We start from the raw sequence: 24,843 nt of genomic DNA on the forward strand, positions 1-24,843 counted from the left end.
AGTACCCACTATTTTTTCCTGCTCTTCTCCCTCCTCCCACTCTGCACTCTCCAAAAGGCCCCAGTGTGTGTTGTTCATCTGTCTATTTCCATATATTCTCATCATTTAGCTCCTGCATATATGTGAAAACATGCAATGTTTAGTTTTCTTTTCTTGCTTTAGTTCACTACGAATAATGGCTTCCAGCTCCATCCATGTCCCTGCAAAGGACATGATCTTATTCTTTTTCTATGGCTCCATAGTATTCTATGATGTATATGCACCACATTTTCTATATCCAGTCTATTATTGATGGGCATTTAGATTGATTCCATGTCTTTGCTATTGTGAATAATTACAAGCTTAACCTCTACTCCGGTCTTCTATTGTTAATTCTTAATCTCCAAAGGCTTTTGAGGCTTTATCAGGTGTTCTACTTTGTGTTTTAAAAAAAATCTATTTGGTAATTTTTGCCTCTGCTCTCTCTTTCATATATCATAGTAGTGAGACATCACACAGGTTAAGGAGTTTACCAGGTTCTCTCCTCTGTATTATAAATATGTTATCAGTGTGCAGCACTTTTCTCCCTTATGATGATTGGCAAACAAGCCTAGACAAGTGACATTATCAAGAGATGATTCAGTTTCACTTGCTGACATGGCTACTCCGTGGAGGTCAGGTTTTTGGTGTATGCTGGTTGGCAGTGGAGACAGAGGAAAGGTGATATGCTAGTCTTTGGGTGATTGAAGAGGGACTGAAAGGGTAAACTGATCTATACTGTGAAGGTACCATGTTAAGGAGTTTGGATTTCCTTCTGATGGCTATCGGGTTCCATTAAAAGATTTAATACATGGAGTGATGAAATAAGACATTACCTAAGTAAAGTTGTAGAGAATAAAGAAGAGTGGAGAAAGAAACATTTGGCAGGATTGAAAAACAAGAGATGGAAAGTAAAGGAGGAGTGAGGTCAACAGAGTGAAGATAAGGACCAAAAAATGTTCACTGGATTTGGTGATTAACACTTAGTTGCTGCTTTTGAGAAGTGTCTGTTCATGTCTTTTGTCCATTTTTAATGGGGTTATTTATTTTTTACTTGCTAAGTTGTTTAAGTTCCTTATAGATTCTGAATATTAGACTTTTATCAGAAGCATAGTTTGCAAATATTTTTTCCAATTTTGTAGGTTGTCTGTTACACATTGATAGTTTCTTTTGCTTGCAGAAGCAGAAACAGGAAACCGAATACTGCATGTTCTTACTTTTAAGTGGGAGTTAAACATTGGGTGCTTATGGACATAAAAATGGCAACAATTGTCACTGGGGAGTGCTAGACAGGAGAGGGAGGGAGGAATCAATGGTTGAAAAACTAACTGTTGGGTACTTACGCTCACTACCTGGGTGTTGGGATCAATCATACTCCAAAGCTCAGTATCACATAATCCACCCAGGTAACAAACCTGAACATGTACTCCATGAATCTAGAATAAAGGTTGAAAAGAAAGTTACTTTTAAAGGAAGAGATTCCCTAGTATAGTAGGGATGGAGGTGAGACTGCATTTCATTGTGTGAGGCCATAGACTGAGCAGTATCAGAGCTTAAATCCTCTTGGGGTAATGGCAAAGGTGGACACTGACCCATGTGTCATAGCTCTCGGTGAAGAAGCAGGGATTCTTGGGATATTGGTAGATGAGTGCAAGAAGGAGGAAGATGAGTAGTAAAACCTGGTTTATGTACTCATTCACTTGCTTCATTCATCAATTATTTATGGAGTCTGTGGTATGTGTCAGGAATTGTTTTAGACACTCAAGATATAGCTGTGAATATGCCAGAGAAAGTGCTTGTCTTCATGGAGTTGACATGTCAGAGGAGGAAAAGGTTTTGAATGAAGTGGAAAAAGAAGGATCTGAACATAGAAATGGAAGTGAGAGCTTTGAGAAGATGTTGACATCAGTCCTCAGCTGGGCTGGCAGTTGGAAGCCACTTACCAATTTTATTTTATTTCACATTTAACAAACACGGGGCATCTACTATGTGCCAGCACAATTTTAAGTGATTTTCAAAAATTAACCAGTGTACTTCTCCTACCTACGTGTTAAGTGTTATTCATATTCACATTTTACAGACAGGGACACTGAGGCCCAGAAATGTTGTCCAAGATTATAGTTCACAAGAAATATTTATGAAATGCAAATGCATAAAATCTGGCTTAACAGTCTGGGGTCTTGACTGTTGCACTGGGCTGCCTTTTCTAGGGGAAAAGAGTTAGCTGGAACAGAGAGCTCACTGGGGTATGGAAAGGGAGGCTAAAGCCTTAAAAAAGCAACGTAATGGTAGAATCTGTAATTCTTAAATAGGTGTGCTGGCTAAGGCAGTGATTCTCAAACTTTAGTATGCAAGACAATTACCTGGGGGATTCTCTTAAAATGCTGATTCCCAAGGTTGTTCATTCTCTCAGATATTCTCCTGTAGGTCTTGGTGTGGGCTAAGAAATCTGCAGTTCCCTCAGATGATTGTGATTCAGTAATACAGGGATGGGACTTTGTGATTCACTGCATTGGAAAGGGTAACTATGTATATATTTAAAACACAGCTAAGAATGAAGATGAGGAAGCATCAGGTAATTTGTTAAAACTATGAAGATTTACAGGCACAGAAAGTCAAATATTGCATGTTCTCATATGTGAAAGCTAAAAAAATTGATCTTATGGAGATAGAGTAGAACGATAGTTGGGGAGGAGGAGGGGTCAATGAAGAGAGGTTGCTTAATGGGTATAAACCTGTAGTTAGGTACAAGGAATAAATTCGGCCAGGTGCCACCTGCAATCCCAGCACTTTGGCAGGCTGAGGCGGGTGGATCATGAGGTCAAGAGATCGAGACCATCCTGGCCAACAAGGTGAAACCCCGTCTCTACTATAAATACAAAAAATTAGCTGGGTGTGGTAGCGCATGCCTATAGTCCCAGCTACTCGGGAGGCTGAGGCAGGAGGATTGCTTGAACCTGAGAGGCGGAGGTTGCAGTGAGCTGAGATAGTGCCACTGCACTCCAGCCTGGTGACAGAGCAAGACTCTGTCTCAAAAAAAAAAAAAAAAAAAAAAAAAAAAAAAAAAAAAAAGGAACAAATTCTAGTGTTTGACAGCACAGTCAGGTGGCTATAGTTAATGATAATTTACTGTATATTTTAAAATAGCTAGAAGACAAGATTTGAAATGTTCTCAACACAAACAAATGATAAGGTGATGGATATCCTAAATATCCTGATTTGATCATTACACATTCTATGCATGTATCAAAATATCACATGCACCCCATAAATATGTACATTATGTAAAAATAAAAAATAAAACAGCAAAAAAAAAAAAAACCACTGTCAGGCTTTAATGATTTCTGAATATGAGTACAATATGATCATTTTATGAAACTGCAAAATTTGGACAGTTACAAGGAAATGAAAATCACTCAAAATCTGATCTGCCAGATTGGAAATTTCTTGTCAGGAACATTACAAATGGAGATAAAGTATTTCTAAATTTATGAGGCACATAAATGGGAAAAAAGCTTCCATTAGCATTTCACACTTTTCAGAACACTTTTCATGTGTTAAGTAATAGATTTCTGTTAGTTAACAGCTTATTTTACTCATTGTTAGTATACCAGATGCAATAAACTGTTTTCCTTCCGATATTTTAGTATGAAAAATTTAAAACATATAGACAAGAATGTTGTAATAAATACCCATATACCCATTTCCTATATATAATTAGCATTTTGTAATTTTACTACATATATTATTTATAATATTGACTGATTATTTGAAATATATATTATGTATTTAAAGTGTTTATAATATTTGCTGAACTATTTGGAAGTTTCAGATATCATAACACTTCATCACTAAATATATGCATGTATCATCTAAGAAGAACATTCTCTTGCATAATGTGATACTCACACTAAAAATATAAAGAGTATGAACAATAATTCCCTAATATCATCTACTCTCAGGCAAGAGTTGTTTTTCTTTTTAAAAAAATATACCTTAGTTTTGGCTGGGCGCAGTGGCTCACGCCTGTAATCCCAACACTCTGGGAGGCTGAGGGAGTTAGATGACTTGAGGCTAGGAGTTTGAGACCAGCCTGCCAACCTGGTGAAACCCCATCTCCACTAAAAATACAAAAATTAGCCAGGTGTGGTGGCACACACCTATAGTCCTAGCTACTCAGGAGGCTGAGGCAGGAGAATTGCTTGAACCCCGGGGGCAGAGGTTGCAATGAGCATGCCACTGCACTCCAGCCTGGGCTACAGAGTGAGACTCTGTCTCTCTCTCTCTCTCTCTCTCTCTCTCTATATATATATATGAGAAAACCACCAAAAATAAAATAAATATACCTTAGTTTTTAGAGCAGTTTTAGGTTCACAGCACAGTTGAGTGCAAAGTACATTGAGTTCCTGTATATCCTCTGCTCCCACACAGGCAAAGCCTTCCCCACTGAAAACATCTCCCATCAGAGTGGAACATTTGTTACAGTGGATGAACTTACATTGACACATTGTCATCCAAAGTCCATAATTTACATTAGGGCTCATTCTTGGTGTTGAGCATTTAATGACTTTTGACAAATGTATAATGACATGTGCCCACCATTGTAGTATTATACAGAACAGTGTCACTGCCCTGAATATCCTTTGTGCTCTGCCTATTCATCCCTCCCTTCTTCCTGGCCACAATTTGTCTTTTGACTGTTTCCATAGTTTGACTTTTTCCAGGATGTCACATAGTTTGATAGATTTTTTCTTAATACTCAATAGACTTTTCACTTTTCATTTGCTTTCTTCTGTATAGGAACCCAAAACAATGTGTTGCGAGGAGACCCGTTCATCAGAGGGGGAGGTTCAGGCTTCATATCTGGCCTTAGTTACCTAGAGCTGGACAATCCTGCTGGAAACAAAAGGCGATATTCTGCCTGGGCAGAATCTGTGACCAATCTTCCTGAAGTCATAAAACAAAAGGTATATCATGCTTTGTTTAAAGCAATAGGAAGCTGTCATGTTTATTTGCATGAGGAAAATGAAGGTGGTTAAATCAAGATGGTTAAACAGACATGGCTGTAATTAGCATTTTCTGTATCCCAATTATATTTTGTAGAGTAAAATGAATGAACACATAATAATAAGAAACAGAAGGTGTGTTATTCAATTTCTGTTGCAAATGTTAAATGTCTTGAAACTTCCAAGAGAAATTAATGACAAAATTTGCATTTTTAACTTTTGATCTAAGTTTGGTTATGTTTTCCTTGGTCCCTAATTCAGAGGAGTTATAGATTCTTGCAAGGGGAAGGCATGTAGGTTTGCCTTCTGTTATGTTCCTATCACCTTTCTTTGTGTGGCCATGGCTCGTGGGCTCCTGAAGTCATACAAATTACGATAGTAACAAGTTGGCTGGCAGAATTTTAAGATGTTTTATTGTTATCATCAGTTCTTTTATACTGCAACATACGTGTTTCTAAAAATCATTGAGCTATGCAAAATTGCACAATAAAGGGCTTATAGAAAAAAAAATCAGGTTAGAGACACAGCACTGAAATTTATCATCTGTGACACTCATATGAAAAAGATAGGTGCCAATAAAAATAGTTGCCTGGTTTTATACATGTTAAAATATTAAAAATGTGTCTATACTACAATAAGTGTGGTGCATTACTTAGAAAAAGACCTGAAGCTTTCTGGGTGCTAGAAGGGTTACGGCTTGTGAGTAACCGTGAAGTGGTAGAAGAACAGCAGTCAGAAACCCGACAGACATTTGTAACAGCAGATGTGAACAGGTATAGTTTATAATGCAGGAAGTGAACTAACATAGATGTTGAGGGGTGTGTGAGTGTCTGTGTTTGTCCACGCACATGAGTACGCATGAGTTTTGTGTATTCCTGTGTGGCTTGTTTCAGCTGTATGAAGCATTTTGTGTTCACCCTGTGTTTCATGTGGACATAGTCGTACATAAGAAAACCCCAAATCTGTGCTATGCTCAGAATTTTCACAGTATATCCATCTCAATGGAAAAAATTCACCTTATCAAAACAAACATTATAGCAGAACCGATTCTATGATCTATTCCCTGTGTGAAAGTCAATGTCCCAGGCAAAGCCTGATTTTCAGAGATACATTTTATAAACTCAAAAATTGCAATAGGTCCTCAAGTACCCTCCTAACCCCCATACAGTACCCATTGGTTTCCAAATACGGGTGAGGGAGGGAGGATGAATTTTTCCCAGAAAGTCTTATCTTAAAGGACCATCTGTTAATATTTAAAATGGCCTATATTCATTGTCAGCATCCCATACAAATCGTTAGAAACTCTTGATTAGATTAAATTATTGATTAGAGAAAGACACATGTTCTTTAACAGTGTCTATGTACTTTTCCACATAGGACTATAATTTTTCAGATTTATGCTAACTTTTTAGCAGGGCAAAAAAGGAACAGAGAAAGAAAAGGCACTATGTAGGTACAGGTATATGACTATGCAAAGCCATTGTGTTCGGAAGAGCTTGGGCTCTCAGGAACCAATGGTGCGTATCTCTTCCGGGTTCAGGCACCATGGTGGTAGCCTGAAATTGACTATGGTGAGAGTAGCTACACTGCAGAAACTGGTACATCCTACAAAGCAGAGATGTTTTTGTTCCTGGGAGAGCAGACTGTTAAAGTTGAGTTAGTACATCTGTGATTTCAAAGTTGCTTTGCTTCTGAAATAGCCAACGCAGAGTAATAATGTTTACCTGTTTTAAATTTCTCGTTGAGGAAAGAATCCATGATTTCCACTAAGAGATACGTTAAATCTCTCAGTCAGGAAATTTAATTCTAAATTTAATTTCACTTGCTTCTTTGCTGTAATTTAAGTACATTTCCTTTTCTTCTGTCTTCAATAGGGGTGGTAATGTATTATCTTCAAAATAATCTTCCATTAACTAGAAAATGAATGACCTGTTTTATTTTATTTTATTTTATTTTATTTTATTTTATTTTATTTTATTTTATTTGAGACAGAGTTTCACTCCCGTTGCTCAGGCTGGAGTGCAATGGCACAATCCTGGCTCACCGCAAACTCTGCCTCCCAGGTTCAAGTGATTCTCCTGCCTCAGCCTCCTGAGTAGCTGGGATTACAGGCATGAGCCACCAAACCTGGCTAATTTTGTATTTTTAGTAGAGACGGGGTTTCTCCATGTTGGTCAGGCTGGTCTCGAACTCCCGACCTCAGGTGATCCTCCCTGCCACAGCCTCCCAAAGTGCAGGGATTACAGGTGTGAGTCATAGCGCCTGGCCTGTTTTTTTTTTTTTTTCCTTTTTTCTTTTTAATCTTATGTATGCACAAAAGATACATAAAAAATTCTTCCCCCGTCTGACCCTAATTTTCCCTAAGTTTGTCTTGATTTTGTTGCAAAGAGAGTGCACTGTTTTCTTTTGTATTTGAATAAAAAACAATTGTAACAAACTTAGCAGTGGCTTTTGATTTTGTTTTAATGAGAGTCGTACCTAAACATGAAAAGCAAAATATTCTTGCCTAAATTGCTGATTACTGACTATGATGTCTTTATTTCTATAGCTGACACCTTTATATGAGCTGGTAAAGGAAGTACCTTGTGCCTCTGTGAAAAAACTATACCTGAAACGGGCTCTTGAAGAGTATCTGGATGAATTTGACCCCTGTCATTGCCGGCCTTGTCAAAATGGTGGTTTGGCCACTGTTGAGGGGACCCATTGTCTGTGCCATTGCAAACCATACACATTTGGTGCAGCGTGTGAGCAAGGAGTCCTCGTAGGGAATCAAGCAGGTCAGTGGGGTGAATTTTCTCTAGTCACCCTGTACACACTGAAAGGGAATTACCTTGTTTCTCTGCTCCTTGAGATGCTTCATCTTTGAAGAGATGAAGTCTCAAATGAATTTGGAATCCTCCTTCCCTTTCCTACTTTCAGATTATAGCTACTGTGATTAAGGCTCTTTGCTGTTATCTCTATTTATCCATCTGAACTAACAGCCCCACTGTGCCCTCCACTTCCCATTCTCTATTGGAGGAGTTACGATTAAAACACCTTCATCCTCTGTAATTATCTCAATAAAATTTTGCTGTAACAAAGGTCTGTGGAATTTGTATATTTGCATTGCCTAAACTTTCTGATGGCATGATCTTTGAAACATTTCTATTTCTATTCTGTATGATGTACTATCAATCACTCACAAATATTTGTTGAACATCTGCTTTGTGCTCTACAATGTACATGGTGCTTCAAGCACTTGGTACAGGGCTATGTGAAATTGACTTTATGAGTAGTCAAAGTGTGACTACAATCTATATACTTTTGTTTCTATATTTATTTACATGTCTCTCTCTTCTAGAACACTCATTACTTAAGGTCAGGGTTGTTTGATTCCTTTCTTTTTTCCCAGAGCTTGACAAAAGGCTTGATTCGTAGAAGTCACTAAATGAATGATAAATGAATAAATATAAGACTAGACTAAAGAAGCTTATAGACAAGCATTACAAAGGCATCTTTATCCCCAAATGTCTCTCCAAGTGGCCTGTTCTGGTAAATTAAAATTGTACAACTGAGATTCATTCCTTTGTGGCTTGGATTTCCTCTTATCTGTTAAAATGGAAGCACCCCGTTCTGCTATCTAATTAAATAGAATGGTAACAGATTTCCTGCCCACCTCCATTCACTGTTGTGAGAAGTAAATAAATGATACAATGTACATAAAAGTTCTTTGAAACAGTTGTAAAATAATCAACAAATAAAGGATATTATTGCAAGAGGTTCACTAAGGCAACCTTAATATGGACATTCGTAGTCTATGTGTAGAGCCATTCTGAACATTGTAGAAAACCTCAATGAAGGTGAAGGTAATCAATATCCAGAATGATCTCTTCCTCCAGTTAACTTGTTAGCAGGAAGCATAGCACTAAGTTCCCAAGTCCTCTTTAAGAACTTATTGATCAACCTCTTTCTCATCTTGTAGGAGGGGTTGATGGAGGTTGGAGTTGCTGGTCCTCTTGGAGCCCCTGTGTTCAAGGGAAGAAAACAAGGAGCCGAGAATGCAATAACCCACCTCCCAGTGGGGGTGGGAGATCCTGCATTGGAGAAACAACAGAAAGCACACAATGTGAAGACGAGGAGCTGGAGCACTTGAGGTAATGGAGACCCGACCCCCTGGCAGTTGCATAGAACACAGTGCCCTCTTCAGTTAGCGTGGAACACACGATTGCTGCTGTGGAGAGATAGAGAGATAAAGAAGTTAAATGGCTATTTTTACCACGGACTGCTTTGTCCCTTAGCACTAGGGTGAGTTGAAGGAGCTTGCTCTATGTGCTTCAGGTTTTCCTGAAACAAGTGTTACAAAAGGCTGGGTAATTGGGAAGTAGTCCAGCTGAGTGGATACGATCATTCAATCATTTGTTTTGGCCACCTACTTGCTGTGTGACCTTGGGCAAGTTACTGGCCACATCTCTAAAATTAGCGTGATAATAGCAGATAAACTGATACTAAGATTATCTGTTTATTGTTATTGTCAGAATTAAATGAGATTAGCACCCAAAGTGATTACTAAGCATTCATTAAAGTTTGTATTACTTTTCAGATATACCATTCTTACTCATTTATTTTTTGGATTAAGCATAGAGCCAGTTGCTTGAGATGGAGAATATCTTGGTGGGTGAACCCAGTAGCCTGGCACTAACTTCCCATTTGTCAGGACCTTGCAAAACCCATCTCAGAAATGCTCAGTTGATGAATCATAGCCCTGGGCCAGAATTCTTTATGCCGCACTCTACATTCTCCTTAGTAATTTTTGCAGACTGGAGTTGGCAATATGTTCTAGTAAGATAATTCGAAGGTCATGTGAATTGAAGAAAGAGATGAGGTGTTTGGGTATCTGGTAGAAGCATAGGGAGGTGGGAAGCCTTATTCCTAAATCTTCGGTGCCTTGTAATCCAGCATTCATCAGTATATCTTGACTGAGGAAGCTGACAAGCATGTGAATTATGGTGGGAAGAGGATGCTGGCTGCTGTGCTCATGTTTCTGGGAGGATGAGGGTCTGGGAGGAGATCTCTGAGAGGATGCATTTTTCCTGCTTTTCAACATAAAGCTAGGAGGAGAGGCACATCCTAAGAAAGGCATTGAAGAGATTTTTCACTCTTGGTGCTCAGGGGAGGGGAAGTGTCTTCCTTCTCAGTACGAATAGGAAAATTAAACTTGCCACAGTTTCCTCAGAGTGTGGCAAGATTATAAGGAACTCAGCTGAGAAGGAGGCCACACTCCCAGTCTATTTGTACTGCTTTCTCTCAGATTTTGTGTTTCTGGAGTGGAGATAATATTAGTGTTATTTTGACCTTAGAGGCAGTCTTGAAAACCATTGTTTAATGACAGATGTCATCGTTATCAGTATCTTTATTACAAGCTCCCTCAAGAGATGGTCATAGTGATGGTAAAGTGTCAGGATTGGCATTTGTGGGATGATAGTAGGACTTCTGTTCTCCCATCTTGCTTTTACATTTAAGATTTACTCCAAGCCTTACTAAAACTTGCCTTCACCAAATAATGTGCTTTCAGTTATATACGTTCAGAAAAAAATGTACACACTAAGACTTCCTATTTCTCTGTTGCCTTGTGAGAGGTAGAAGGTGCACAATTGTAGGAGCCTAATTGACTAGACGTAAATCCAGCTTTGATATTTATTAGTTCATAATCTTGGACAAGTTATTCAAACTTTCTGTGCCATTGTTTTTTCCATGTATCTCATGGTGTTGCTGTATGAAGTGAGATAATGCACATGTGCAGAGCAGCTGCCATGGTGCCTGACATATAGTAAATGCTTAGTAAAAGGTAGTTATAATTTTGTGTTACCTCTCTTTTGGGGTCACCAACTCTAATTAATTACCTTCTTTTTTTTTTTTTTTGAGATGGAGTCTCACTCTGTCACCCAGGCTGGAGTACAGTGGTGGGATCTCAGCTCACTGCAATCTCTGCCTCCCAAGCTCAGGAGGTTCTCCTGTCTCAGCCTCCTAAGTAGCTGGTATTACAGATGTGCATCACTGTACCTGGCTAATTTTTGTAGTTTTAGTAGAGATGGGGTTTCACCTTGTTGCCAGGCTAGTCTCGGAACTCCTGACCTCAGGCTATCTGCCTGTCCTGACCTCCCAAAGTGCTGGGATTACAGGCAGGAGCTGTCGCGCCTCATCCAATACCTTATTTTCAATACAGAATTAATTCTGTATTAAATGAATTTCAGACCCAAACAGCAAGAGGAAAAGTAGGTTTTGAAGCAGATGACCTCTAGGAAGCAGAAAGTACTATGTTGGCCAAGAGACTTTCTTTTTCTTTTCATTCTTTCTGTTTGTTTTTCATACTACTGACCCAGCAGCTGTGGAAATCACTGTCTTTTGTTAGCTTGAGTTTATGTTTGAGTTTTCTACCACAGGATGTAAGCACATATTTGGTTCTAAGAATGACAGAAATATTACACCAATGTACTTACATGAATGGAGTTCCTTCAGATACAAAGGAGAAATCCAGTGTAATGCAAAATAATTATTATACTGTGCAAATCAATCACATTAATTCCTTTTTTGTTTCTTCCAGGTTGCTTGAACCACATTGCTTTCCTTTGTCTTTGGTTCCGACAAAATTCTGTCCATCACCTCCTGCCTTGAAAGATGGATTTGTTCAAGTTGGTTATGAAAGATATTGTTTTCCTTTATAATGCTCCAACTTCTATCTCTCTACTGAGCCAATAACCTATTCTCTTCTTTCATGGTGAAGCTGTGCAAAAAATATTTTATATGTGCATATTAGTTTTAGTGGTGAGGGTTTTAGTGTGTGACTTTTTTCTTTGGCCCAAGGTGATCTGAACTCTGCAGAAGGCAGTGTATCTTCTGTGGTGTGGGAAATCAATACTGCCACTCAGTGAATCAAAAATGTAATCATGCCAGAGGGCTGCTAAACATTGCCACTGGAAACACCAAACTGCGAATCTACAAGCTTACTCTTTAACTTACAGAACTTCTCTTATTTTTGCCACTGAGAGAAGGCTTCCCCCCCACATAACTGTAGGCCCTGGGATGAAGTATTAGGTTTATTCCAGGAGTCAATAAGACAGTTAGCTAGTGTCTAGTGAGATATGCATCATTCTACTTTGAGCAATTGAACTTTCCTGTTCAGGAAAGAAGAGTAGTCATCTGCCATTTGTCATTCTAGGGACTTTTGTTGTTCTTGGCTTTTGGGACATTTTAGTTAATGCTACTCTCAGTCTTTATGATGAGGCTTTGGCCTGAAGCCCCAGTGGTGCCTTTTCATGGCTCACACAGGATATTGTTCTTGAGGACTCTCTCTATGTTACCAGCACTGCTTTGCTCACGAGGGATTTTGCTTTTCAAATCTCAGGCCCTTTACCATGCCTGAGAGAGAGAGAGAGAAAATGAACCTAGCATCTCTACCACCCATTCTGTCCTACCACAGTCACCATAATTCATGGAGTTCTTGAATGTAACATATGCTCAGAGAATAGGCCAAGCAAACTCATGCACGTTAGCAAGCCATGAGGCTGCTGTCCCCAACTGCAGTGCATATGGTGTCGTTTTAGGAGCCAAGAGTCTCAAATATTGCTCTATGGACTGGCTGCATCCGAATTACTCAGGGAACTTAAAACTAGAGATGATTGTTTCTCCCTTGTCCTCCACATTTTCTGATTTGATAGGTTGGGAGTAGAGCCTGAGAGTCTATTTTTTAATTTCTACAAGTGATTATGATATACAGCCATGTTTGTGCACTGTTGAATCAGACTTCCTCATATAAAAGTTTTTGTTTTGTTTTGTTTTTGCAAGGTAGAGGAAGGAATAGGATCATGAGTCAAAAGAGAAGATGTGCTCCTCCCCATTTCCCTCAAACCTCAGCATCAACCTGGCCCATTCTGTTTCCTACTAACTTCCATGATTGAGCCAGACTGGGCCAGGAAGTGCATACTGACAATGGGAAGGAGATACCAGGAAATCTTGTTTAATCCCTAAAGCAGAGCTGGTCAAGGCCTGAGCTCTAAGCCCTCTCCTAGGCTTGAGTTTTTTCACCATCCCCTTGGATGGAAGAGAATGAGAAGGGTAAGGAGAGACCCCGAGTGAGTATGATTACCCTTCATTCCACCCCGAGGCTCAGACTTCAAATTCCTCCTTGCTTCAACATGAAAGCTCACTTCCTGGCATTATAGGCTAGTGAAATGTTCTTGAATCTAACCCAGCCCCAGCAGCATTCCATACATATGGTGCGGAGTAGGAGGTTAGGATGGGAGAAGATCAACATTATGCTTCCCCTGAAAGTTATCAGCGAGAAAGTTAAACTTTCATGAACATACTGATTGCACTGGAAAATTTCTGGGTGTTCATGCTGGCATTTTGTAGGCAGTATTGTCAATGAACAGCTCATAATACCTTTTTTTTTTTTTTCAGAGAGTGACGGAGTCTTGCTCTGTCACCCAGGCTGGCATGCAGTGGCACTATCTAGCCTCACTGCAACCTCTGTCCCCCGGGTTCAAGTGATTCTCATGTCTCAGCTTCCTGAGTAGCTGGGACTACAGGCATGCACCACCATGCCCTGCTAATTTTTGTATTTTTTATTAGAGAAAGGGTTTTGCCATGTTGGCTGGGCTGGTCTCGAACTCCTGACCTCAGGTGATCCACCTGCCTGGGCCTCCCGGAGTGCTAGAATTACAGGCATGGGCCACCATGCTCGGCCTGGTAATACCTTAATATGAAGAGCTGACTGACAAAGATGTTCTCCAAATCTGATAAAGAGCTGATTTTTCCTAAAAGTAAAAGGAAAAGAAATTAATTGGACAGTGTCCAAATAATTTTAATAGAATGTAATTTTAGTAGAATGCTTAGTATAGTCCTTAGCATTTTGGGAGCAATCAATACATTATAGACAGTGGTATTAATAGTTTTATTTCAATGAATGGTTGTGCTGGTGTTATTGACTATATAGAGGAAAATGTTTTTATGGACACTTTTCCGAATCAGTTATTTAAATGCGGCTTGCCTGATGATTATGATTTATAGACCAAATGTACGTAAAGAAAACTTTTGTTAATGCAAAATAGACAAACACTTTCCTTTTCCGTCTTTTACTTTTGTTTAGGATGAAGGTACAACGTTTCCTGTGGGGAAAAATGTAGTGTACACTTGCAATGAAGGATACTCTCTTATTGGAAACCCAGTGGCCAGATGTGGAGAAGATTTACGGTGGCTTGTTGGGGAAATGCATTGTCAGAGTGAGTGGTGTCATTTGTATATAATTTAAGATGAGAAAATTACGTGGAAGAGAATGAATCAAGATAAATAACACTCACCATATGGCCCATCTGTTGGCCTTCCTCTCCTGTAAGTCTGATATGATCCTGTTCAAGTTTTAGAAGCCACTTGAATAAGCCCTCCGCCTTCTCTAGTTGGTAATGTTTCCATTCAGTGAGGTCAATTTTATTGCAATATAAAACTTTCTGGTGCAAATTAGGATAGGCTAGGAAACTCTCTTTAGATGAAGACCACAAGGATATTCTTTAGAGTTCAGTTACTCAGGATGTACCACAATCAATCAACTTTCTTAAATGCTTTGTATCCTATTCTGTTTGGAGACAGGCATCTGAATAATAGCTTCTGCATGCTGCACCACCCTAAAACTACTCTGGCTTCCATCTCACTTGCAATATAAGTTTGTCAGCAAATGAATAGGCCAAGCTGTAGGGATACATTTTTCCTAAATCAGTTGCTCTGTGCTATATGAGGAAAGCCCTAGTGTACACACACACACATATATATTTCTCCCTTTGGGAATATACCTATTGTGAAATTTCCGAGTAATTGGGTATTGATACATTGGGTATATATACATTTAGATTTAGTGGAGGCTGCCAGCCTTCCAAGTGGTTGTACTGATTTACATCTCTAGCATAATCTGGTAAGTCAAGATTGCTTTATGTCCTTACACTTGATAGCATCAGCCATAGTGGTCAGTGTATAGTGAGATATATATATATATATGTGTGTGTGTGTGTGTGTGTGTGTGTGTATATTTGTTTTTTTTTTTTGGAGACAGAGTCTCACTCTGTTGCCCAGGCTGGAGTGCAGTGGTGCCATCTCAGCTCACTACAACCTCCACATCCCAGGTTCATGTGATTCTTGTGCCTCAGCCTCCCGAGTGGCTGGGACTACAGGTGTGTGCCAAAACACCCTGCTAATTTTTTTGTATTTTTAGTAGAGACAGGGTTTCACCACGTTGACCAGGCTAGTCTTGAAGTCCTGAACTGAGGCAATCCACCCATCTTGGCCTCCCAGAGTGCTGGGATTATAGGTGTGAGCCACTGTGCCCGGCCTATTTTTATATTTTTTTCTAATGACTAATAATGTTAAGCTTGTTTTCATATGTTTGTTGGCCATTGGTTATATTCTTTGGAGAAATGGCTGCCCATGTCTTTTATCCATTAAAAATAATTGGTTTGCCTGTCTTTTTCTTATTTTTTAATTTAATTTTTTATTAAAAATTTTTTTTTTATTTCCATAGGTTTTTGGGGAACAGATGGTGTTTGGTTACATGAGTAAGTTCTTTAGTGGTAATTGTGAGATTTTGGTGCACCCATCACTCAAGCAGTATGCACTGTACCCAATTTGTAGCCTTTTATGCCTTATCCCCTTCCCACTGTTTCTCCCTAAGTGCCCAAAGTCCATTGCATCACTCTTATGCCTTTGCATCCTCAGAGCTTAGCTCCCACTTGTGAGTGAGAACATACAATGTTTGGTTTTCTTCCTTCCTTCCCTTCGTTCCTTCCTCCCCTTCCTTCCTCCCTCCCTCCCTCCCTCCCTCCCTCCCTCCCTCCCTCCCTCCCTCCTTCCTTCCTTCCTTCCTTCCTTCCTTCCTTCCTTCCTTCCTTCCTTCCTTCCTTCCTTCCTTCCTTCCTTCATTTTTTTTGAGACAGAGTCTCTCTCTGTCACCCAAGCTGGAGTGCAGTGGCATGATCTCAGCTCACTGCAACCCCTGCGTCCTGGGTTCAAACGTTCAAACAATTCTCCTGCCTCAGCCTCCTGAGTAGCTGGGACTACAGGCACATAATGCCACAACCAGCTAATTTTTGTACTTTTAGTAGAGACAGGATTTCACTATGTTGGCCAGGATGGTCTTGAACTCTTGATCTCGTGATCTGCCTGCCTCGGCCTCCCAAAGTGCTGGGATTACAGGTGTGAGCTATCGCGCCTGGCCCAGTGTTTGGTTTTCAATTCCTGAGTTACTTCACTTAGAATAATAGTCTCCAGTCTCATCCAGGTTGCTGCGAATGCCATTAATTAATTCCTTTTTATGACTGAGTAGTATTCTGTCATATATATACACCACAGTCTTTTTATCCACTTGTTCATTGACTGATGGGAATTGTCTTTTACTTACTAATCTCTCTCTCTTTCTCTTTCTGTTGGAATCCTTAAGCAGAAACAAATGAAATGCAATATGAATATAAATATTTGCTAGTTGGAAGTAATCAAGCCAAAAGTTTATTCTTAGAAAAGATTAATAAGAAACTTCTACTTGAAGGGCTTCTTTTCCTTTTTTATGAATCTGCTGATGAAACATTGTCCCAGTTTTTGTTTATCTAAAGTGTCTGTCTTTCACCTTGACTTTTCAAAGGATTTTTTTTTTTTTTTTTTTTTGAGACAGAGTCTCGCTTATCACCAGGCTGGAGTGCAGTGGCATGATCTCGCCTCACACTGACTTCCGCCTCCTGGGTTCAAGCGATTCTCCTGCCTCAGCCTCCGAGTAGCTTGGACTACAGGCGTGCACCACCACGCTCAGCTAATTTTTGTATTTTTAGTAGAGATAGGGTTTTACCAGCCAGGATGGTCTCTCCCTCTCTTGACCTTGTGATCTACCCACCTTGGCCTCCCAAAGTGTTGAGATTACAGGCATGAGCCACCACGCCTGGCCAGGATATTTTTATTAGGTAGGACATTCTAAGCTAGCAGTTATTTTTTATTTTAATTAATTAATTAATTTATTTATTTTTGAGACGGAGTTTCATTCTTGTCTCCCAGGCTGGATTGCAATGGTGCATTCTTGGCTCACTGCAACCTCTGCCTCCCAGGTTCAAGTGATTCTCCTGCCTCAGCCTCCTGAGTAGCTGGGATTACAGATGCCCACCACCACACCCAGCTAATGTTTGTATTTTTAGTAGAGACAGGGTTTCTTCATGTTGGCTAGGCTGGTCTCAAACTCCTGACCTCAGGTGATCCCCACCCCTCGGCCTCCCAAAGGGCTGGGATCCCAGGCATGAGCCACCATGCCTGGCTGCTAGCAGTTATTTTTTTAAAGTCATTTGAAGACATTACTAATATTACATTGCCCTCCGACAATTGTTTTCTAGGGAGAAGTCAACTTTTAGTCTTGCAATTTTTTCTTTGGAAATGATGCCTTTTCTCTCTGACCACTTTCAAGAAGATTATTATTAATTATTATTATTTTTTGCTTTTTCAATAAGTTTATTGTCCTCATCTGAAAAATCTTCATGAAAAATTGTTTGGTTTAGCTCTCAGGAGCCTGCTCCTGAGCTCTGAGGAAGCTTGCCTTATTTTGAGCTAACCTATCTTTCTTCTGGGCAAGTGACATTTTGGGAAGGTTCCACTTCTTTTTAACTTCTTTCTTGGTCTTCTTTTCATAGACTAGAATCTCTTGTACAGCAGCATGAACTTTCTTATACATCTCCTCCATCATGTCTGGAGTTACGCTGTTCTTTATGTATTGAGATAACTTTTTCTTGTATGCATCTTCATCTTCTTTCCTTAAGTAGTGCATGCAATCTGCAACATTCTGGCCCATGATGTGATTCCGGTGTAGTTCTGCATTTAATTTCTTGCTTTCAGAATCATAACCAGGGACTTGTTTGGTATTGTGAGAGATAGATAAGCCTCTATCCACAGCTCCCTTTAGGGTGCTAAAAACTTTATTGCCACTGGTAGTTCTGGCCAGACCTGCATCCAGATAGCAGGTAAAGGCTCCCGGCTGACCATCGATACTTTTCACATTGTATTTATCTCCAGTCACGTCCACTTGGCCTTCATAGATCCTGCCCATGCCAAACCTATTGAGAAGCCTGTGGGCCAGCAGCGGGCCAGTACAATATGCTTTAGCATCATTTGTCAGGCCAATCTTCACACCGTATTTTGGCAGTTTACGTGCATACACCGCACAGACTATCATGATACAGGACTAAGCATTCTGAGAAATGATACCTCTGTTTGTTACACAAAGTATCATCCTGTATTTGGGTGTGCTGTATTTATTTTTATCCAGTATCACCAAGCATTTCCGAATATAGTAATCAGTTTTACCCTCTTGTCATCTTCTAAATTTCACTTAGTATCTTTTAAAGTAGGCCTTATTATTAACAACTTTAACAAATCCCATCCTGTGGAACAGAGACCTGCATTTGTGGTTTTACAGAGACCTGCAGGCCCAGTAGTGCTAGGGTGGGAAAAAGGTATTATTAATTATTTTTTACTTTTGGTTTTCACCAGCAACTTTACTCTGGTGTTCCTAGGTATAATTTTCTTTACATTTTTCCTGGCTGATATTCAAGGCACTTATTGAACCTGTGCTTTAAGTCCTTTGTCAGTTTTAGACGATTACTTAACCATTACATCCTAAAACATTGCTTCTGTCCCATTCTTGCTCACTTGTCCTTATGGCACACAAATTATACATTTTTTGGACCATTATATATATATATATCTATAGATATATATATAGATATATATATTTTATTATATTTTAAGTTCTAGGGTACATGTGCACAAAGTGCAGGTTTATTACATATGCATACATGTGCCATGTTGGTGTGCTGCACCCACCAACTCGTCATTTACATTAGGTATATCTCCTAATGCTATCCCTCCCTGCCCCCCTCCCCACAATAGGACCGGTGTGTGATGTTCCCCTTCCTGTGTCCAAGTGATCTCATTGATCAATTCCCACCTATGAGTGAGAACATGCGGTATTTGATTTTCTGTTCTTGCTATAGTTTGCTGAGAATGATGGTTTCCAGCTGCATCCATGTCCCTACAAAGGACACGAACTCATTCTTTTTTATGGCTGCATAGTATTTCATGGGGTATATGTGCCACATTTTCTTAATCCAGTCTGTCACTGATGGACATTTGGGCTGATTCCAAGTCTTTGCTATTGTGAATAGTGTTGCAATAAACATACGTGTGCATGTGTCTTTATAGGAGCATGACTTATAATCCTTTGGATATATCCCCAGTAATGGGATGGCTGGGTCAAATGGTATTTCTAGTTCTAGATCCTTGAGGAATTGCCACACTGTTTTCCACAATGGTTGAGCTAGTTTACAGTTCCGCCAACAGTGTAAAAATGTTCCTACTTCTCCACATCCTCTCCAGCACCTGTTGTTTCCTGATTTTTTAATGATTGCCATTCTAACTGGTGTGAGATGGTATCTCATTGTGGTTTTGATTTGCATGTCTCTGATGGCGAGTGATGATGAGCATTTTTTCATGTGTCTGTTGGCTGCATAAATGTCTTCTTTTGCTAAGAGTCTGTTCATATCCTTTGCCCACTTTTTGATGGGGTTTGTTTATTTCTTGTAAATTTGTTTGATTTCTTTGTAGATTCTGGATATTAGCCCTTTGTCAGATGAGTAGATTGCAAAAATTTTCTCCCATTCTGTAGGTTGCCTGTTCACTCTGATGGTAGTTTCTTTTGCTGTGCAGAAGTTCTTTAGTTGAATTAGATCCCATTTGTCAATTTTGGCTTTTGTTGCCATTGCTTTTGGTGTTTCAGACATGAAGTCCTTGCCCATGCCTATGTCCTGAATGGTATTCCCAAGGTTTTCTTCTAGGGTTTTTATGGTTTTGGGTCTAACATTTAAGTCTCTAATCCATCTTGAATTAATTTTCATATAAGGAGTAAGGAAAGGATCCAGTTTCAGCTTTCTACTTATGGCTAGCCAATTTTCCCAGCATCATTTATTAAATAGGGAATTCTTTCCCCATTTCTTATTTTTGCCAGGTTTGTCAAAGATCAGATGGCTATAGATGTGTGGTATTATTTCTGAGGGCTCTGTTCTGTTCCATTGGTCTATATGTCTGTTTTGGTACCAGTACCATGCTGTTTTGGTTACTGTAGCCTTGTAGTATAGTTTGAAGTCAAGTAGCATGATGCCTCCAGCTTTGTTCTTTTAGCATAGGATTTTCTTGGCAATGTGGGGTCTTTTTTGGTTCCATATGAACTTTAAAGCAGTTTTTTCCAATTCTGTGAAGTCATTGGTAGCTTAATGGGGATGGCATTGAATCTTTAAATTACCTTGGCAGTATGGCCATTTTCATGATATTGATTCTTCCTATTCATGAGCATGGTATGTTCTTCCATTTGTTTGTGTCCTCTTTTATTTCACTGAGCAGTGGTTTGTAGTTCTCCTTGAAGAGGTCCTTTACATCCCTTGTCAGTTGGATTCCTAGGTGTTTTATTCTCTTTGAAGCTATTGTGAGTGGGAGTTCATTCATGATTTGGCTCTCTGTTTGTCTGTTATTGGTGTATAAGAATGCTTGTGAGTTTTGCACATTAATTTTGTATCCTGAGACTTTGCTGAAGTTGCTTATCAACTTAAGGAGATTGTGGGCTGAGACAATGGGTTTTTCTAAATATACAATCATGTCATCTGCAAACAGGGACAATCTGACTTCTTCTCTTCCTAACTGAATACTCTTTATTTCTTTCTCTTGCCTAATTGCCCTAGCCAGAACTTCCAACACTATGTTGAATAGGAGTGGTGAGAGAGGTCATCCCTGTCTTGTGCCAGTTTTCAAAGGGAATGCTTCCAGTTTTTCCCCATTCAGTATGATATTAGCTGTGGGTTTGTCATAAATAGCTCTTATTATTTTGAGACACGTTCCATCAATACCGAATTTATTGGGAGTTTTTAGCATGAAGGGCTGTTGAATTTTGTCAAAGGCCTTTTCTGCATCTATAGAGATAATCATGTGGTTTTTGTCTTTGGTTCTGTTTATATGCTGGATTACGTTTATTGATTTGCGTATGTTGAACCAGCCTTTCATTCCAGGGATGAAGCCCACTTGATCATGGTGGATAAGCTTTTTGATGTACTGCTGGATTTGGTTTCCCAGTATTTTATTAAAGATTTTTGCATCAATGTTCAGGAGGGATATTGGTCTAAAATTCTCTTTTTTTGTTGTATCTCTGTCAGGCTTTGGTATCAGAATGATGTTGGCCTCATAAAATGGGTTAGGGAGGATTCCCTCTTTTTCTATTGATTGGAATAGTTTCAGAAGGAATGGTACCAACTCCTCCTTGTACTTCTGGTAGAATTCAGCTGTGAATCCTTCTGGTCCTGGACTTTTTTTGGTTGGTAGGCTATTATTTATTGCCTCAATTTCACAGCCTGCTATTGGTCTATTCAGCGATTCAACTCCTTGCTGGTTTAGTCTTGGGAGAGTGTAAGTGTCCAGGAAATTATCTATTTCTTCTAGGTTTTCTAGTTTATTTGCGTAGAGGTGTTTATAGTATTCTCTGATGGTAGTTTGTATTTCTGTGGGGTTGGTGGTGATATCCCCTTTATCATTTTTTATTGTGTCGATTTGATTCTTTTCTCTTGTCTTCTTTATTCATCTTGCTAGCGGTCTATCAATTTTGTTGATCTTTTCAAAAAGCCAGCTCCTGGATTCATTGATTTTTTGGAGGGTTTTTTGTGTCTCTATCTCCTTCAGTTGTGCTCTGATCTTAGTTATTTCTTGCCTTCTGCTAGCTTTTGAATGTGTTTGCTCTTGCCTCACTAGTTCTTTTAATTGTGATGTTAGGGTGTCAATTTTACATCTTTCCTGCTTTCTCTTGTGGGCATTTAGTGCTATAAATTTCCCTCTACACACTGCTTTAAATGTGTCCCAGAGACTCTGGTATGTTGTATCTTTGTTCTCATTGGTTTCAAAGAACATCTTTATTTTTGTCTTCATTTCGTTATGTACCTAGTAGTCATTCAGGAGCAGGTTGTTCAGTTTCCATGTTGTTGAGGGGTTTTGATTGAGTTTCTTACTACTGAATTCTAGTTTGATTGCACTGCTGTCTGAGAGATGGTTTGACATAATTTCTGTTCTTTTACATTTGCTGAAGAGTGCTTTACTTCCAACTATGTGGTTAATTTTGGAATATGTGTGATGTGGTGCTGAGAAGAATGTATATTCTGTTGATTTATGGTGGAGAGTTCTGTAGATGTCTATTAGGTCCTCTTGGTGCACAGTTGAGTTCAATTCCTGGGTATCCTTGTTAACTTTTTGTCTTGTTGATCTGTCTAATGTTGACAGTGGGGTGTTGAAGTCTCCCATTATTATTGTATGGGAGTCTAAGTCTCTTTGTAAGTCTCTAAGGACTTGCTTTATGAATCTGGGTGCTCCTGTATTGGGTGCATATATATTTAGGATGAATTCCTGATGAATTGATCGCTTTACCATTATGTAATGGACTTCTATGTCTCTTTTGATCTTTGATGGTTTGAAGTCTGTTTTATCAGAGACTAGTATTGCAACCCCTGCTTTTTTTGTTTTCCATTTGCTTGGTAGATCTTCCTCCATCCCTTTATTTTGAGCATATGTGTGTCTCTGCATGTGAGATGGGTCTCCTGAATACAGTAAACTGATAGGTCTTGACTCTTTATCCAATTTGCCTGTCTGTGTCTTTTAATTGGACTATTTAGTCCATTTACATTTAAGGTTAATATTGTTATGTGTGAACCTGATTCTGTCATTATGATATTAGCTGGTTATTTTGCTCGCTAGTTGATGCAGTTTCTTCCTAGCATCGATGGATTTTACATTTTAACATGTTTTTGCAATGGCTGGTATCTGTTATTCCTTTCCATGTTTAGTGCTTCCTTCAGGATCTCTTGTAGGGCAGGCCTGGTGGTGACAAAATGTCTCAGCATTTGCTTGTCTGTAAAGGATTTTATTTCTCCTTCACTTATAAAACTTAGTTTGGCTGGATATGAAATTCTGGGTTGAAAATTCTTTTCTTTAAGAATGTTGAATATTGACCCCCACTCTCTTCTGGCTTGGAGAGTTTCTTCCGAGAGATCTGCTGTTAGTCTGATGGACTTACTCTTCTTGAGGAGTATCTTTGTGGCGTTCTCTGGATTTCCTGAAATTGAATGTTGGCCTGCCTTCCTAGGTTGGGGAAGTTCTCCTGGATGATATCCTGCTGAGTGTTTTACAACTTGGTTCCGTTTTCCCCATCACTTTCAGGCACACCAATCAGATGTAGATTTGGTCTTTTCACATAATCCCGTATTTCTTAGAGGCTTTGTTCATTTCTTTTTACTGTTTTTTCTCTATACTTCTCTTCTCGCTTCATTTCATTCATTTGATCTTCAATCGCTGATACTCTTTCTTCCAGTTGATCAAGTCAGTTACTGAAGCTTGTGCATTTGTCACGTAGTTCTCATGTTATGATTTTCATCTCTATCAGTTCTTTTAAGGTCTTCTCTGCATTGATTATTCTAGTTATCCATTCATCCATTCTTTTTTCAAGGTTTTTAGTTTCTTTGCACTGGTTACATAGTTCCTCCTTTAGCTCTGAGAAGTTTGATCGACTGAAGCCTTCTTCTCTCAACTCGTTAAAGTCATTCTCCATCCAGCTTTGTTCCGTTGCTGGCGATGAGCTGCATTCCTTTGAGGGGGAGATGTGCTCTGAATTTTTGAATTTCCAGCTTTTCTGTCCTGCTTTTTCCCCATCTTTGTGGTTTTATCTGCCTTTGGTCTTTGATGATGGTGACGTACTGATGGGGTTTTGGTGTGGGTGTCCTTTCTGTTTGTTAGTTTTCCTTCTAACAGTCAGGACCCTCAGCTGTAGGTCTGTTGGAGTTTGCTTGAGGTCCACTCCAGACCCTGTTTGCCTGGGTATCAGCAGCAGAGGCTGCAGAAGATAGAATATTGCTGAACAGTGAGTGTTGCTGTCTGATTCTTGCTCTGGAAGCTTCATCTCAGTAGTGTACCCCGCCATGTGAGGTGTGAGGTGTCAGTCTGCAACTGAGTTGAAAATGCAGAAATCACCCATCTTCTGTGTCACTCACACTGGGAGGTGGAGGCTGGAGCTGTTCCTATTCGGCCAACTTGGGCATGCCAACCATTATATTTTTTAACGTCCTTTTTTGTTTATTTGTTTTCCATCCTTTCCCCCTCTGTTTCATTCTAAATATTTTCTTTTCCTTTTTATTATTTTTTATTTGATACGTTTTTTGTCTAGGCTGCAGTGCAGTGGTGTGATCTCAGCTCACTGCAACCTCTGCTTCCCAGGTTCAAGCGATTCTCCTGGCTCAGCCTCCTGCATAGCTGGGACTACAGGTATGCAGCACAGCGTCTGGCTAATTTTTGTATTTTTAGTAAAGATGGGGTTTTGCCATCTTGGCCAGGCTGGTCTTGAACTTCTGACCTCAAGTGATCTGCCTGTCTTGGCCTCCCAAAGTGCTGGGACTACAGGCATGAGCCACCGCACCTGGCCTCATTCTAAATATTTTCAATTGACCTATCTTCCAATTTATTAATTCTCTGTATATTTCTCTATAATCTCCTTTTAAGAACTCTATTATAGAGTTTGAAATTTTATCAATTTTATTTTTCAACTTAAAAAACAATTTTATATGTATGTATGTTTTCAAGACACGTTTTACACCTGTCACCCATGCTGAAGTGCAGTGGTGCCATCTTGGCTCACTGTAATCTTTGCCTCCTGGGCTCAAGCAATTCTCCTGTCTCAGCCTCCTGAGTAGCTGGG

General features: G+C 39.5%; 1 protein-coding gene and 1 pseudogene across 2 annotated transcripts in view; one reads left to right on the forward strand and one right to left on the reverse strand.

Moving 5' to 3' along the window:
- The window catches only part of C7 (complement C7), an 81,483-nt gene that overhangs the window by 42,079 nt on the left and 14,561 nt on the right, over nt 1–24,843 (forward strand). For both annotated transcript variants that reach the window (XM_010381770.2, XM_030927370.1), the window contains 5 exons: nt 4,819–4,985; nt 7,573–7,801; nt 8,986–9,157; nt 11,605–11,692; nt 14,149–14,281. In XM_010381770.2, the coding sequence (XP_010380072.1) occupies nt 4,819–4,985; nt 7,573–7,801; nt 8,986–9,157; nt 11,605–11,692; nt 14,149–14,281 (789 nt within the window). The remainder of the gene's footprint in view (nt 1–4,818; nt 4,986–7,572; nt 7,802–8,985; nt 9,158–11,604; nt 11,693–14,148; nt 14,282–24,843) is intronic.
- On the reverse strand, nt 17,572–18,465 carry LOC104676880 (annotated as a pseudogene).

Source organism: Rhinopithecus roxellana, chromosome 3, assembly GCF_007565055.1.
Source record: "Rhinopithecus roxellana isolate Shanxi Qingling chromosome 3, ASM756505v1, whole genome shotgun sequence".
Taxonomy (NCBI): Eukaryota; Metazoa; Chordata; class Mammalia; order Primates; family Cercopithecidae; genus Rhinopithecus; species Rhinopithecus roxellana.